Below are 16,534 nucleotides of genomic sequence, written 5' to 3'. Positions count from 1 at the left end.
ATAAAATTCAGCTTTGATGAAAATATCAAAACTACCTTATGCAAGTCATTCTCTTCCCTTGACATGCCACAGAAATAGCTATTTTTGTTTCATAGTTTGCTCAATAAAGTCATGTCAAGCATTGTACACTATATGAAGTTTGGTAAGATGTATGCAAATGTATACTATGCAGGCACTTTGTATTCCACTCACTCACAGTTTCTTGCCACCTGTCCTTGCAGTGGCACAAAATTTGAACATGAATTTCTACTGGGGGCCTTTTTTGCAGGTGGGAACCTTGGATATGATGGAACAGGCATAAGCTTGATCTGTTCTAAAGCCTTGAAATATCAGTAATGCCAGACTATTATCAAGGAAATGAGTTACCAACGTTTTAAAGCTTCTCACCACTTCAGTATATGTAATTGAGTTGAGTATTTTAATCATGTTGTTATCAAAGAATGAAATATATTTTGTGCGTAGTAGCTGAGGAAGAGAATAAAGCTGGTTTTAGACAGCTCTGAATGTGGCTCTTTACATCATATTCTCCCCTCTAAGAAAGCATGTGTCTTAAATTATTTTATTTTATGTGTATGACCCCTTTTGTTTTCCAGAGGAAAGAGCTCTTACTATACTATCCCATGTAACATGAACACAGGCAAAATAACAGAATTTATTCTTTTACAGTCAAATCGTTTCTTCCAGCAATTGGTGACTATCCACAATTGTCTGCCTTATGGAACTAAGTTGGTGGGCTGGGAGACAGAGAGAATGTCCCTGCTGGTGCCAGAAGACATCACTTATCTTAAAGGGACAACTTTCTCAGGGTATCACCCAGGCTACCAGTCTCATTCTCCAGATCCTCCTTCCCTTTCTTAAGCTACTTACTAAATCACTGTTTCTTCAACAGGAAGCCCAAGAAACCTCTGTTAACTCTGAATATAGGATTGTTCATATTGAGAGTATTTATTGTGACCAAACAATTCATAGGTTTCCTTTAAAAGGCTTTTTGGGAACAAATGGACTCCACATGATTACAAGTAAAATCATATATTGTTTTGGAAAGAACACTGAATAAGGGCACATGCAAAATTCAAACAGTCTTTTAAATAGTTCTCTCTCAAAATGTATCATTAGTTTTGTTCAGCTTTTCTAGTTTGTAAACAACTATTTAAGCAGTGAAAATATATTTTAGCCTACCTTTAAAAAGGGATGTCTCCAGTATTAATTAGTAGTAATACTAAAATCATATGCAGGACAAAAATATTAGGATCTAGCATGCTTGTCCTTGTAACAAGTTCTATTCCAAAATTATATTACATATATTAATTTCAACTTCGTAAATGTTGCATAATCTCAAATTTTTGAGTAGTCAGTGATAAAAAAACAATTAAGAAACCAGACAAACCTTTCTGTATTGTGAATGCCATTCATTTCAAACATTACTTGCTAGTAAAGTGCTGTTACAAGCAAGGTGAAATTGTTAGTGTCTATCGAAAGCAGGTGACATTTTAGTAATATTCAAATCGTATTTGTTTTTGGCAAACAGGTAAAAGCTTTGACATGTTTGTTTAACCACCCCAAATTAATTCAGTATAAATAATATTGGTTTCCAATAATTCTATGCTAAAAGGCACATACTAATGTTCCAGTAGTTCATTCAAGTGAGCTTTTGCATGTAGAGGTTTAATTGTGCTTTTAAATAGTTACTGATTCAGTATGACCTTGAAAGTGACATTTGTGCATGTCTAAAATACCTTCTCACAAATGAATCTCACACTCTGAAGGTGTAATTTTGTTAAGATTATATATATCTATATAACTATGCTTATTGATCTCTATAGATCTACATAGATATACACATATACATATATTCATACATACATACACAAAAGAATATCTTCTGGAACAGCAGCAAAAAATGCAGTCTATACTTTTTGAATTGGCTGCATAATATAAAGTTTTATAATAGTCAATGCAATTTTCAGATACAAATTGTCTTGGGATTTGTGAGATCCAAGGGATCATAGGTGATATTGCATGTGTCCCATATTATTCTCTTTCCTTACAGGCTGTTTCAAGCTCACTTCACTTCCAGAAGAGATGATTGGCAAATTATTTTCCATGTGATACTGAATAAGATGACTCACACTATCAAATATATGGTCTTTGGTTCTCACCTAATGAAAGAAGCAAAAGAATTTAAGATTATATTGTGCTTGTAAGTAGTTGGACATGAGCCTAGCCCATTGAAGTCAAAAAAACATTTAAGCTACTGAATTCAATGGAGCAGGATCATTAGGCTATAGCAGTAATTCAGACTTATCCTTTGACTTACCATTAACTGACGTGAAAATTAGAGGACCAAGTTAAAGGAAACAAAATCTTTTTTTTTCTTCCTCCACAGAGGAGAGATATTTTTCCCTAAATCCTACTAAGAATTTTGTTTTCTGATTTACTGTCTCCTCTGAGAAACGTCACTCAAGAGCACTCTTCTAGTCCTGAGCAGAAGCAGGTAGAATACAAAAGACATCAAACCACCTCTACCTTTTCTGTATCCAGAAGCATGTTAGTAAATCAACTTCATTATTTAACATTAGGGCTATTTTTCCGGAAATTTAATAATGAATCAAAGGATATATTAAGTTTGTACGCTAATTATCAGCACCTGGACTAACAATTATATTTAAGCACCTCACTTCTATTTCCATGGTGCTTAGGTGCTTGTAAGTTCTTGAATTGAACTTTTAAACCTACTTTAGTCATTGGCTCAATTTAAATTAACCAGAAGGGAATCAGATCAGTTCCACGTCCAGGAATGCACCCATGCATTCTGACTGAAATACCTGAGCAGCCTTGAAATTTCGATGTATGAAATGTTCATACCTTGCCCTCAGGATCCACCAAGAGAAGATGCTTTGCTTGCCCTCCCTGAAGCCCACTGAGGACGTACTGCCCAGGTGACGTTGCACTCTCTCGCACCAAAAAATCCCCATCGTTGACTAAGAGGCTCTCTGCTGCTTTCCTGTTCAATTTGCCATGGTAACAATCTTCATTCTTTAGCTGTTTTTTTATTTGTGGCAGAACACAGACATCAGCTGCGTTGCTTGTGGCACTCTGCTGAACAGCTTCCGGTAACTCTGAAATGAAAGGGAACATACTGGATACTTCACCTAGAACTTCACCCTAAAAGGAAGTAAGAGGATATTTCTATAGCTTTTAAAAATTCAAATAATTCAGTCTTGAAGCTGTGATCAGGCCAACCTTACAGCCTGTAATAATACGCATACATGAATGCTCACAACCCTCCAGAGCATTAGGTAATGTTATCATGAGATCTCCTCCCGTACCTTAGATGGGTAAACCTTGGGTTGCTAGGCAACAGGGATTGGAAACAATTTTTTTTCTGATGCTCTCATGCTTTGGTTTTGTATTTCTTTGGTTTTATTAAAAAGTCAAATCTTCCCCATAAAAACCAAGACTGCTGTTGTTTTTAGCCTTTAAGATCTAGTTTTTCCTTCTTCCTTAACAAGCTCTGAAGAGATTGTCACAGCTTGTTAGGAGAGTTGTGTTGAGTGGCTCCAGCTATGTGCAGGAATGTCAGACAACATGGCCAGTGTAGCCAGAAGGGAAGGATTACAGCATGATGCATCTGCTGTGAAAAAACGAACAATTACTGAATGTACTAACAAAACTGGGTGGTTTGGGATATAGCCAGTCAGACTGCAAATGATTCACAGGCAGGATTTTTCTGAGGAAAATAAGAGGATACCACTTCTTCAATGAAATTGTGCAACATAAGGCTCCTCAGGATATAGCCAGTTCCTTTTAGAGCGTAATACAGCCCTGGGTTGGAAATGTCTCAATGGTCACAGATTTCCTTTGCTGTAGATAGATCTGTCCAGTCCTTAGCCCACTGTTTTGTACGGAGACAACTCTGACAGAGAAAACACTCAGTGGGAAACCATAAAAAGTAAAGCTCTTTCAAAAAGTGTTTTCAATAATAAGAAAAATCAGTAGCAACGGTATAGTCACCTAATGGATATCCACCACTTGGAGTCTTTAAATCAAGACTTAATTGGACATATATTTAATAGATACTGCTGATCAAACAATTTGATTTAGAAGTTATTGGATGAGATTGAATGGTCATTTATGCAAGAATGGAGAACAAGTGTTCATAACAATCCCATGTTGACCTTGCATGCTATTGCCTGGGAAACAAAAGAATCTGAGGTCATTTCCAGCTTACAACAGGTGAGATAAGCACAGAGGAGAGCCCTCTTCCTTAAAGCACAGTGCAGTCCTAAGCTTCCATAATATCTTAAATACTTGCTTATTACCACCTGTGGAATATGTGACACTATTTGTTGTCATCAAGGAACTACAGAAGATGAAAGGTTATTCTACATGCTCAAGCTCGCTGTCAGCACTTTTCATCTTTGCCTTGAATTTAAGAAGCGAAAAAAGAAGAAAAAAACAGGAAGGACCCTTTCCACACACAAACTCTGTATTTCTTATGGGGAAACCAAAAGCTTTCTCTTTGCCCATGGCTGACAAGTCCCCTCTTTTCAAAGCATAGAAAGATACCATATAGCAACAAGCACCTACTTGCATGATGCAGTGGGCTCCCATGGCCATGAGCTGCTGCTGTACCACGGGCTGTACAGGCTGCAGACTGCAGGGCCTGTGTGTTGATGTAACACGGATCATCAAAAAGATCTGTTTTGTAGGCAGGCTTCAATAACGTCGCATCTCTCTTTGTCTTCTGTGATCTTTCACCACAATGACCTGCAATTAATAAACAGTATGCATAGATTTAAAAAAAAAAAAAGCAAACCTCAAAATAACTGCAAAAGCTGAAATACGAACATTGTTGTTCTTGTATATCCTATTAAAATCATTCAGAAGGGAAACAGAAATTGGCAGATGAACTGTTTTTTTCTTTCCTTTTTTCCCCTCTTATGGCTACAAGGCACAAGGTACGCTATTCAGAATCAGTTAAAATTATGTTTTCAAAAATGTTCCACACTGGTTCAGTTCTGCTTCAATTAATGTCTGCAGTAAAACCCCCACTGATTGAAAAGAAATTAATACATACGACTCTACAGAGACACAAGCTGTATGCATTGTTTGTTGCAAAACCCCTTCCTTCCCCTCTGCACCACAAGCTTCGTGGGAAGCTGAACAATTCTCTCTTGCTGTTCTGGTGGAGCATGGAGATGGAGGAGGTTGGTGCTTTGTGGTTCTGTCTACAGAGCCAGAGCCACATCTGTCAGGTTAGGATCCAAGCCTAGGAAGAGACTAACAGAATATCCCCTGCAGGGTATGAAAATAATGCCGCTTCAGCTAGCCAAATACACACATAGTTTTGCTCTTTAGCAAATATTTTAGTCATAGATCTATTCATTCATTCATTATTTGTTCACCCTCTCTTTGTAGAAACCATTTGATTTTTCCTTTCCTTAAATCAGAAATAACACAAGAAATTGCAGTATCCCCTGTAGACAGTGTAATTGATCTCCTTATAATAGTGGAGGTGGGAATTCAAAAAAGGATGTCATTTTGCAGTGAGAGAGATGAGCTAAGGAAACGTGCTTAGGGCATCAGCTGTGGCAGGCAAAGTCCAGAAAGGGATGTAGGATGGTAATCCCTTGGGGACCCAGAGAGCAGATTTTGCTAAAGCAGGATTGGGGGCACAAAGCTCCCCAAGGGAAGGGAAGGACACGGTTAAACGCAGAAGCCAGTGACACTGGAATCAAGGCCACAGACTCCACTGGAACAGCAACCCAATGCTGACAGCTGGGTCTCCTAGTGTATATGTAGGGGGAAGGGGTATTTTCAGAGACTGTTAAAGCAAAGAAATATCTTCCTTCTTCAAAGAGTAGGAAAGAATAAAACAACAAAGAGCTACTGTACAGTATCATGACAAGTAAAATGAGTAAGTCTGCCAGAAGACATGAAGACAGATTAGTGCCCTTTTGAAAAGCTGTAAGGCTTTGTTGTCCGCCCTTCATCTAGGAAACCAGAAATGACCCACTAAGCAGGACACTTTTCACCATTGTATGGAAAGCAAAGGCACAGCTCTTCCAGTCAGATTGCCTTGGTTACTTTTTGCATACACAAGTGAAGGAAAATAGAGTACATACCCACAGTTCTGTTTTCTTCTGGGCAATTTTCATATATATTGATGAATGTTGGGCTGCCTGTCTGCACAAAAATCATAAAAAGAGTCACATACAATAGTCCCTTGGAAACCTCCGATAACTTCATAACATCCATGCACTAGTTAACTGTGATCCAGTTAACTTAACAAATCTTCACAAAAAAATCCCATCTCCTCAATATTTCATGCTGATACTTTCTCCAGGATATCACATCTGGACATACTCCAACCCCCACTGAGACTGTTAACTGCCCAGTAATGTACCTAGGGCTTAATGTACCTAAATCCTATGCCCTAACTGCCAGTCCTGTGCAGATGCACCAGGTGTGGGTTTCAGCAGCTGAACTGAGCCCTAATTCTGCTTTAATGGATAACTCATTTTTTCACTGTCATTTCTACAGATGTTATCATGAAGGTGAACTCTGACTTGCTCTGATGCCAGGTCTGATTGAGCTGGAGGCACTTTTTTTTTTTAATCAAAGTCACAAAAGTAACAGTTTCAAGGGAGATAGTTTTGAAGTCATAAACTGAAATATGATGATGACATATAAAGAACATGCAGCAGGAACAGATTAACTCCTAGGTAAAGTTCATATTTCCTTATAACTGTTCCTTGCAATAAAAAAACAAGGAAGAAGAACTACAGACATCATGGTGTAAAAGTGAAACAGTCACCAAGTTGTCTAAGCAGCACTAAAAGAACTGAAGAGAACTAAGAAGAAAAAGTTAACACCCCATGGAAAGAAGGCAATCGCAATTACATGTTGCAGGGTAGTTCCTTGCAACCCTGGAGAGCTTTGAATGCAAACTCAGAATAGAGCCACATACCATTTAGAGAATTGTTTGGGGGCCAGGGATGGAGTCTACCAGGCCCACAGCAGACGTGGACTATGGTTTAAGTTAACATACTGGAAAACTGATGGAGTGGTTGCTGCCAGAGACAAACCACCACTGGGAGAAGCAACTTCTGAAGTGGCACCAACTTGCTGCCGGCAGGCATGGCCGAGCGTACACCCTCTTAGCAAAGTGATAGTGCCTGCCTGCTTCCCTGAATGAGGAAATGACAGTGTTTCCTGATTTATTTATTTTTTAATTCGTGACTATCCCAGGCAAAAGCCATGGATATTTGCATTTTTGCTGCCCTTGAAAGCTGTGGCTAATTTGACAGAATCTCTTCAAACATTCCAAATGTAATTAATGTTGCATATACATTGCAATCAGTTAATGTTGTATGTATAGATTGTAGAACATAATGGACAAGATGAAATACTTATCAGATCACAGAATTTGGAGCCAGGAAGTCCCAGGTTTTATAAATGTTCTGTTAGACAAGCTATTCAAGTCTGTATCTATTTCCTTCTCACAACTAAAAAGTGAACAAGGGAATATTACTTGGTCTCCTAAAAGTACTCTAAGGACAAACCAGTTAATCTTCAGAAAGTGCTTTGGGATTTAATTATGTACTAAGCATCATTAAATCTTGCCTAAAAAAAACCTTTCCCAGGATAATCAGGACCTGGTTCTGATGTTAACACCATGCTTTATACCACAATAACACTTTATTATTCATTCCCATAATAGGTAGTGAATAGTTATTCCAGAAGATGATGTACTTACTGAGCAAGGCTGCTTTCTGCACTGTATAAGACAGCAAGCCCTTTGGCCTGTTCGCACTTTCATTCGCATGTCTAATACTCCACCAGTGGGAGGCTCTTTCACTGGAATTTCATTGTAATATTCATGATCCTCCCTCTCCTGTAAATTCCCAGCTGATCCATTAGTATTCGCTGCCTCACTGAAAAAATATGGGAAAAAAAGAAACTAATGTTACCAACTGCTTTCTAATGCAGGCAAACATCCCAAGTGTTTGTGCATCACACGATACACAGATTAGCCATACAGAGGCTATAAAGGGGTTTGGGTCTAAACTTTTAGAGTTGTTTATTTTTCCAGGTACGTCTCTCCAGATTAAAAATGGAGTCACCATAGTTCAGACTGCCAGGAGATGATCTTAGCACCAGACAGCCCAGATCCCTGAGATGCCAATGTGTTGTTCATTAAGGTATCCAAATTGTTGACCATAAAATTGATTCCTCTGGCTTCTCATCTCACCTGTATAAATCTAGGGGTTGGGGGGCGGGGGACAGGAGAGAGACATGACTTACAAAAGAAAATTAAAACCTCATGCATTTAGGCAGACAAGACTGACACTGTTTTAGAAAAATTAAACATTGCTACAAAAAAAAAAGTCGTTTTCTCAAGTGGAATGCACTGATTTTAATAATCAGAATCAATACAACTATTCTGTTTCTGCTTGAAGAAAAAACTGAATGACATGAAGGATGGTGGCCGAAGTTTTTCTTGAGCTAAAACAGAATGATGATAGCTTAAATGTACAGCTGATACACTGCAAAATAACTAGGCGCTTCCTGTACTGTCTCCGGTCCCGAAATAAAAAGCTCATCTCAAATCTTACTTCTCTGTTTAACAAGAATATAATTGGATAAAAGGCCTCGAGCAGGAAAGAGATAAAGTTCAAGTAGTTGATTATGTGATATGCAGTGCAAGTATTTGATTATGTGATTCATAGTAGTTTGGAGGTGGGTGACTCATTCACACAGCAATATCCGAGTTCTCTGTCTGAGGACCATTCTCCAAGAATGGCTGTGGTTTTGGCTCAAGGAGGGAATTTAATTAGCACCTTCCATTTCTCCTTTCTGCAATTTACTTGTGGCAAAACCTAGCAGAGTTTCATAGCACAGACTCTTCCTCTGGCTATTGTCTCCAGGGTAAACAGACTAGTATTAGCAGTTGAATGGCTAGAAACACTATATAATGAGATAAATATAACCTGGAGGTGGTACCACTGTCATGGAATAAAACCAGTTTTGTTGCATTGTGTCAGGTGCTGTAGCAGTGACACCACCTGCACACTGACTCCAGGGTTTCAGGAAGCAGCTAAGCAGCTTTACAGGTTTACCTGCTTGTCAGAGGTAGCAAGGGTTCCAATTCAGCATCACTAAAGAAAAGCCTGAGAAAAAGACATGGCTAACCTGTGAGGAGAGCCATAAGTCAAAGCAAGAATTGTGTGTCCAGTGCAATGGGAAAAGGGTAGTTGAAATGGGGAATTGCAGTCTGAAATTTAATCTAGGTCCTGTAATTTGAACAATGTGCAGAGGACAGGACTGCATACTTTAAAATGCCAAGTAGTGGCTGGGCTTATTTCAGTACGTGATGCTGATTCAAGTCATACCAGGTGGAACTGCAGGCCCCTGCCAGGACACAAGCAGAACAGCACAAAGGTGAACTACAACTGCTTTTTTCCCCCACCACATACTTTCCACAGCTGCAGTGAGTTTAAACTTGGCATGGCTCGGGACTGAGCTCAGTGTGTGTGCATCATATTTATAGAGCAGAACTTCTCCACTTCATTTACTCTGCCCTTGCTTGGGCAGAATAATTTGAACATTTGCTCAATTTACTTGCATCATTTAAAATAAGGCTGTTCCAGCTAAGAAACAATACAGCTGAATTCTATCTTGTTATGCACCTGTACAAATGTCACTGGAATAAGCTAATTTTCATCTATTATACTCTGCACATGCAGCATATATTACAATTAGCATATGTCCAGAATGCATATCCAAAGCATCTTATATACGGAGTATACTGTTTTCTTGAAAAGTAGTAAGAGAAGAAAATTGCCAGTGAAGTGACTGAGAATATGCTGACCTTTCATTAGAAGTAACCAGGCTGGAGGGATTCTTCAGGTACTGCTTAAACCGGAGCTCAAAAGCCTGCCCTATGGTGTTTATTACTTCCTGTGCCATCCCGTTGGGACATTCCAGTATGTGGCATGCTGCAAAGAGACACCTTGCTTTAATTAGGTAAACGCACTTTATACCAGAAAATAGAGCCAAGCTGTAATGCTTACAGCATAAAAGCTGAGCATGAAATTATGCATCTGGATAACTTAGGACATTATGTGCTAAGGAAGTTGCACTGGGGGTATTTTAATCATAATACCAACTTATACATCAATAAAATAAACTCTCCATTTATGGTTTCTTCATGGAGTGCCCCTGCACCTTCCTCCCCAAGCAAGTCAGAGCCCTGATTTTTGGCTGCCTGGGGAAGAATCCTGCCCCAGCGCAGGGCCAGCACCTGGCACAGGTGTAGTCTGACCCATGGATCCTCACTTAATTGCACAAAGAGTATGACATCTAAAGCCACAGTCTGCATACCATCACTCCCATCCATACATGGAAGATGGAAATTGTATAGACTATTGGGCTATTCAGTAGTTCTGATTTTAAAACTCAAGCAATTCCTTGGTACAGATAAAGCAATTGTAAAAACATGCATAACAATCTGGAAATTGTTTCCATACCTCTCTGATTAATGGGATCTTTTGCTACGTATGCAACATAGTCTGTTGTATCCTTTAGGAAAGAAGAACACAAATATTTTAAAATTATCATCATGGACAGTAGGATTGTTCAGCTACCACCATAACAAAGCAACTAAGTATACACAGAGAGATTTTCAGCTTTCAAAAAATACTTCATTCAGGAAAAACTAGAGGTTCTAGCAAAGGTGGCTAAGGATTAGTGATACATTGGTGGATATTGACACAGTAATTGTGCAGGAATGTTTTTCTTGTAATAAATGCAGTAGACCATTTTGCATTCTTTGGGTTTCCAATAAACTGTGTTTTCAGTTCCAAACTCTGCAACAGAAGAAACTCAGCTGGTGCCTCATCAGCAGACAATACTGCTCTCTTCTGCTGCCCCCACAAAGCTCAAAGCCTCTCCTGTGGAAAGCATCAGAGCTGCGTGACTTCCAGTCACATCTTTTAGCTGGGACAGTCCTTATCAATATCTATGGAATATTAAAAAGTGCAAAAATAACGCAAAGGGCAAGTTAGAATTTTCCCAGTCTGTAGCCTGAAGATTGACTTTCAAAGGCATCTTAGAGAAAAAGCTGATCTTTAAAAAATTGCAGAACACAATAGGGATCTGATCTTAATCACTGCTGCCTGATTTTAGTCTGGCTAACATCAGGTTAAATTACTCTGGACCTCAAGGCTGCCGCTGAGATCAGACAACCTCAGTATAATCAGTTGTCTGTTTCAGATTTCTTTTTCCAGCCAGCACTGAAATAATAATCACTTTTTCTTGTGAAACTGAAAAGGGAACTGGAATGGAAAAATTAAAATTTCTGGTCATATTGCAAAAGCAAAGAGTCACTTGATGATTTAGTGTTATAGTAAAAATGGAGAGGTAATGAATAACATTCTTTTAATAATTAAAGATGCATTTTGTTATTTTGGATCTTTAAGGCAGAATGGGGAAAGCGCAATTCGCAGCTTAAAGGCATGGCTCTCTTGAGGGAAGATGCAATCAGCTGGCAGGAAACAAAGGCCCCCATTTGCAATATGCACAAGAACAATCATTTAATAATTCACAATGAATGACACAGGAGGCAGATCTCAGGGTCAGCAGATCTTGTCCTAGATCATTAAAAGAAAAAAAAAATCTCCAAACTTAATATCATTAAAGCAAAGAAAGCTAAATATTTCTCATGCATTTATTGAGCTCAATTTCCTTCCTTTTCCTCTCAGGTTTTTCTTAAGGCTCATAAATATTTTAGCATACACTTTCAAAATAAATTAGATCTTGAGAGCAACTGGAAAACTAAAGCAACTACAGTAATACCTGCTATTTTTATATCTTTACAATGTTTAAGTACTTGCATGGATGGCTTTGCTTTAAAATAAAGCCCCCTCTAGAGCAGAATACTGCCATTCCTTAACATTGAAGAGCAACACTGAGCTGTGTTCAGGCCGTGAATGTGGAGACAGGTGGAGAGACATGTCCTATGGAAACCATAGCACATTTTATATGTAAGGGGAATTTCTGAAAAAAGCTCAGCAAGCCACCAGAATTGCCCTGTGTGAAGTGCCACTAGATTCATAGTTCCCGCCCATACCGAGACCTCTGTTTTACACATTCTCTCAGCTGCACCACCAAGAGCAATCCCTGCAGCACATTGTTGTGCTAGCACATTCCTTGGAGGTCCTACCACTTAAGCACTGACCCAGCCCTTGTGTATCCTGTGAGACCTGATGGGATCACTATGTAGGACCAGTGCAGGATAATGATAACAATAATAGTAATAAAAACACCACCACTAAAAAAAGGTAAACAAGCCCTGTGGAATTACCCATCCAGCCCACTGCGCATAAGTCACTAAGCATAAGTCTGAAAATGTATCCCTGAATTTTCCAAAGTGGAGATGGTACATAAAGACAAACTATTTACACAGCCAGCATCTAGGACATAGTACATACTTCAGAGGCAAGACAGATTAAGTGACTGCACACATGCTCCCTCCTCACTTCCCACCCCAGCTCCAGAAAGCTCCTGTTTTCAGGCAACTTTGGGCAAAACCTCTCAGAGGGCTCCTTACATCACCACGATGGCCCTCCAGAGAAGATCCATCAGTCACACAGGGCTGGTTCCCAGCTATTTTCCCTTGCTTGGTCCCAAATCCAGAGGGGCAGATTTGCTATTTTCCACTCAAAGCTAGGCCTGGCGTCAGCCCCCACGTTATCAAGAACATGACCCAGAGCCTTCTATACCCCTGTTTCATAACACAAGAACAAGGAGACATTTCACAAAACTGAAGGGCAGAAAATTCAAAACTGATTAAAAAAATACTGTTTTCACAGCACATGGAGCGTGAAATTCAGAACAATGGCAGGGCTAGGAACTTGCTGACATTGGAGGAGTGAATAGGTCATGTTTATGGATGACAAATTCCTCACTTACAATCATTTCCAATAAAGGACTTGGAAGAGGATAGAAAACTTCTTGCATGACATCAATGAGTTTGTAACTATAATACTAGGAGAAAACTGCATGTCTGCAAGCAAAATAATGCCACGTTTGTCTTGTAGGAGCTTTGTCTGACTTGAAATTTGTTTAAAATTTACAGGCACTGGTGCTGACCACTTTTGTGACTCAGCATGGGATTACATAGAACTGATATAATTCCTATGTTTGTGTGTTCTTACACTTCGGTCCCCACATCTGGGGACTCCTGAGTGAACTGAGGTTCACTGATGGACAGTGAGAAAAGTGACTCTACCTAGCTATCAAACAACCACTGAATCTCTATTCCAAGCATCCTTTCCCCATCTCAGGCCCACTGTTTTATTGTTATCCTAGTCACGACGCAGAAGCATGGCATACTGTTAGTGCTTGCAGATAGGACAGGATGAAATAAAGTATTTGCAGGTACTTCTGTTCTGATAATAATTTCATTATACCTGCGGAAGTATATCTTATAAATCAATACTTACTGGGTCACCTCCAGAAGCAAATGAGATGGACTGCATGTGATGGTTGGCAATAATCTGAAAAGCATGACAAAGTAGTTAAACATGCTCATGTGCCACGCATTTGGAAAACAGCAGAGCGAGCAATTACGTTCATCACAACCCAATCTATTAATACATGGACACATCATTTGTGAATGAAGAAACTAAAAATAGGAGTATTTTTAGAGACAACCTGTTCACACTTGGAAAAATCTGATCAAACTTCCTTAAAGGGTTTTCAGAATGAATTCAGCCAACAGCTTCTAACCTGGTCTGTATAAAGCTACATGAGTCTCTGACAGGAGAAAACTGTAAACACTGGATGCTTTTACAAATTCTTGAGAAATTAATTCAGTTTAAAATGACCAAGAATTTTGTTTAAATGCATGAAGCATATAACAGTTGCATTTTTACAAACAGTAACTGACAGTAACAGTACAAATACTGATACTCTGATCACGTTCTCTCAGCACTAGCACCAAACTGTTATCTGGTAGAAAAGTTGGTGGCCAGATCATGCATCAACTTTTCTTCATTTCAAACACTACCTCATCTCCGGAGACAAACTGCAATTTATTATAAAATCAAGTGCACAAGATTACACAAGTGGGAACACAATGAAATATGGCAGCAGTGCAGGAATGGAATAAACAGGATTTCCAATTTGCAAAGGCATAGCAAGAAAAGATCTAGAAAGAGCTTCAAGACAGTCCCCCGAACACCCCCATCCGCGGCAACAGGGCACGCGAGCGCATTTGCAAAGAGATCTGTCTGTCCGGCTTAGTCCTGTATCAAACAGGAACAGCTTAGAAGGCCATACTTTAGCTGCCAGCCCCCAGAGCTTTGTCTGGCATAGGGAAGCCCTTTGCTGCTGTAGCTGAAAGGAGGGGAAGCCTCAGGCCATGGACCCTTGCTCCTCCTAGCACAGGAGAGCTCAGTGCTGCAGGAGAGCCCCAAGAGCTGCCCGATGCTCAGCCTGGCCTCGGGGCAGTGCAACAGGTCCTTAGAGTCAGTGAATCAAAACTACCTCCCCGATGCTCCCCTGCTCCAGCTTGGAAGGAAACCCGCTGCTGGCCCTGGGTGAGATCATGCTGGGAGCTGAAGCCAGCAGCTGAAGGAGGAATTAGGTGGGCAACACGAAGCTCCCAGCTGCATCTGCCACGAAGGGTGCACGCCCCAGTCCCAGGGCAGACCCAGGCTCTCAGAAACATGCCTCAACGGAGCCCAGGGAATCTGTATAGTGTAACTGATTATGCACATATATTACCCAGCTGTAAAATAGCTTTGAACCACTGCAAAGCCAAGCTCTGACTCATAATTTATGTCAATTTTTTCTTTCCCCTAGGATTTGTCAGAAACTCCAGTCAGGACTAGTGCCTTGTTTATTAGGCACAGTACAGACAGTGACACATGGAGAGAAACAGTTTGCCAAGTGCTTAGAGATCCCTGGACACAAAGGACACTATCACAAACAAAAAGAGCATATGCCATATCTTGAATTCCCCCAAAATACTCTAATTTTTAAATTCAGAGGAATCACACAGTTCAGCTTTATCAGGCATACATGGGAAGACTAGAGGGTGCTGCTTTCCACTCAAGCACCCAGCCTTTCTTACAGATATCACAAAAAGAGGAGAAGATGGTAGCACAGAGAGAAGGACACTGATTCACATGTATCCTACCTGCTGTGTGTCAACATTAATCAACGTGAGGCTGTTTGTTGAAATGGTCAGCTTTATAGTCATGCCAGAAAACTGAAGGTTACTTTTGCCAAGTACAGAAGACAGAAATTTAACTGGAGGCTTTGAACATAAACAAAGAAAGAGACTGTCAACTGGGTTTGTCAGGGACAGAAGTATATCAGTCAAGTAGATTTTACAGCATTTTGTTGAGAATTTAAAGGGAACAGGGATAATGTCATGATCAAACACAAGTAGACTTTCTAACAAATATCAGCTTTGAGTATGACTCATGTACATGTTTATTATGTCAGTAATGTGGAAAAGTTTTAAAGAAACAAAAACCCAGGGAGCTAAATATTATAGCTGGCTCAGGAGCTCAGAATGTGTAATTTTCCCACCAAACTCCGCTTCGTTTCCTGAGGATGAAGTGTTTCGGAGTAAATCAAGACATTCTCTCATACATTCATTTTTCAGGAGCATGTTGGTTCACCTTGAGCTCCACGGTTACAGAAGGAAACCAATAACCTCCCGTGAACACTGCCCCACAGCAGCCACTTGCATTGACCCCCTCTGCATGCCAGCTATTAAATAAATGACAGGCCCATTAAACACTGCCTTTCTCATTGTGCTTATTTTTTTTCAATATAAACAAAAATCGGGGAATCCTCCAGTGAAGGAGCTCCCTTTCACTATCCAAAAGACCTCCTACATTTTACCTGCCAGAACCTAGGATTTGCTAAGCACTGAGTGCTGCAAAGGCTGGTAGGAACAGGAGCTCCGGGCAGAGCACTAACCCTGGTGAGAAGAGGTCCAGTACAACCTGAGCACCCAGAACAAGCAGGCTAAGCATCCTGCTACAAACGCTTTTGTGTTATACCAAGCTCAGATGGATTAACATGCACTCCACCATGGGCTGAATCCTGTTGGGGAATCGTGTATCAGGCTTATCAGAAGCAGACACAAAAAAAATAATCATTCAGCTAAAACTGTATTTACCTTCCGCTTCTTTATTGCTCCATTTGTACCTGATACGGCTTCACACAGTCGACTTATTGCTTCCCTACAAATAGAAAAATACAGCACAAACTGTTGGATCATTTAACATGCATCAGCTGTAACAGGGCCAGCAACCTTCTGATTTATTGTTATAATTCCACTTAGAAACACTTAAATCTTCTGGAAAGCCTTTCACAGTTGTTTTTCCTTTTTTATCCCTCCCACTGTTAAAAAAGAAAAAAAAAAACAGTATTTAATGAAACACAATAATTCAACAGCCTGCTTTGGGTTGATTCTTTTTCTTCACAAAATGTACCAGCGTCACCT

The 16,534-nt window shown here is 39.9% G+C and overlaps 1 protein-coding gene across 2 annotated transcripts in view; it reads right to left on the bottom strand.

Moving 5' to 3' along the window:
- Nucleotides 1–902: 902 nt before the first annotated feature.
- Nucleotides 903–16,534, bottom strand: part of SHC4 (SHC adaptor protein 4) — a 31,893-nt gene continuing 16,261 nt past the window's right edge. Inside the window, exons 3-12 of one of the 2 annotated variants that reach the window (XM_035553892.2) lie at nt 16,208–16,271; nt 15,212–15,331; nt 13,512–13,565; nt 10,536–10,587; nt 9,878–10,004; nt 7,763–7,940; nt 6,129–6,189; nt 4,591–4,770; nt 2,866–3,119; nt 903–2,159 (exon numbers count right to left, since the gene is read on the bottom strand). In XM_035553892.2, the coding sequence (XP_035409785.1) occupies nt 2,004–2,159; nt 2,866–3,119; nt 4,591–4,770; nt 6,129–6,189; nt 7,763–7,940; nt 9,878–10,004; nt 10,536–10,587; nt 13,512–13,565; nt 15,212–15,331; nt 16,208–16,271 (1,246 nt within the window). In that variant the 3' untranslated portion in view covers nt 903–2,003. The remainder of the gene's footprint in view (nt 2,160–2,865; nt 3,120–4,590; nt 4,771–6,128; nt 6,190–7,762; nt 7,941–9,877; nt 10,005–10,535; nt 10,588–13,511; nt 13,566–15,211; nt 15,332–16,207; nt 16,272–16,534) is intronic. The other variant, XM_035553893.2, reaches the window with a different exon arrangement.

Source organism: Cygnus atratus, chromosome 11 (assembly GCF_013377495.2).
Source record: "Cygnus atratus isolate AKBS03 ecotype Queensland, Australia chromosome 11, CAtr_DNAZoo_HiC_assembly, whole genome shotgun sequence".
Taxonomy (NCBI): Eukaryota; Metazoa; Chordata; class Aves; order Anseriformes; family Anatidae; genus Cygnus; species Cygnus atratus.
This window is presented reverse-complemented; position numbering and strand designations above follow the sequence as displayed.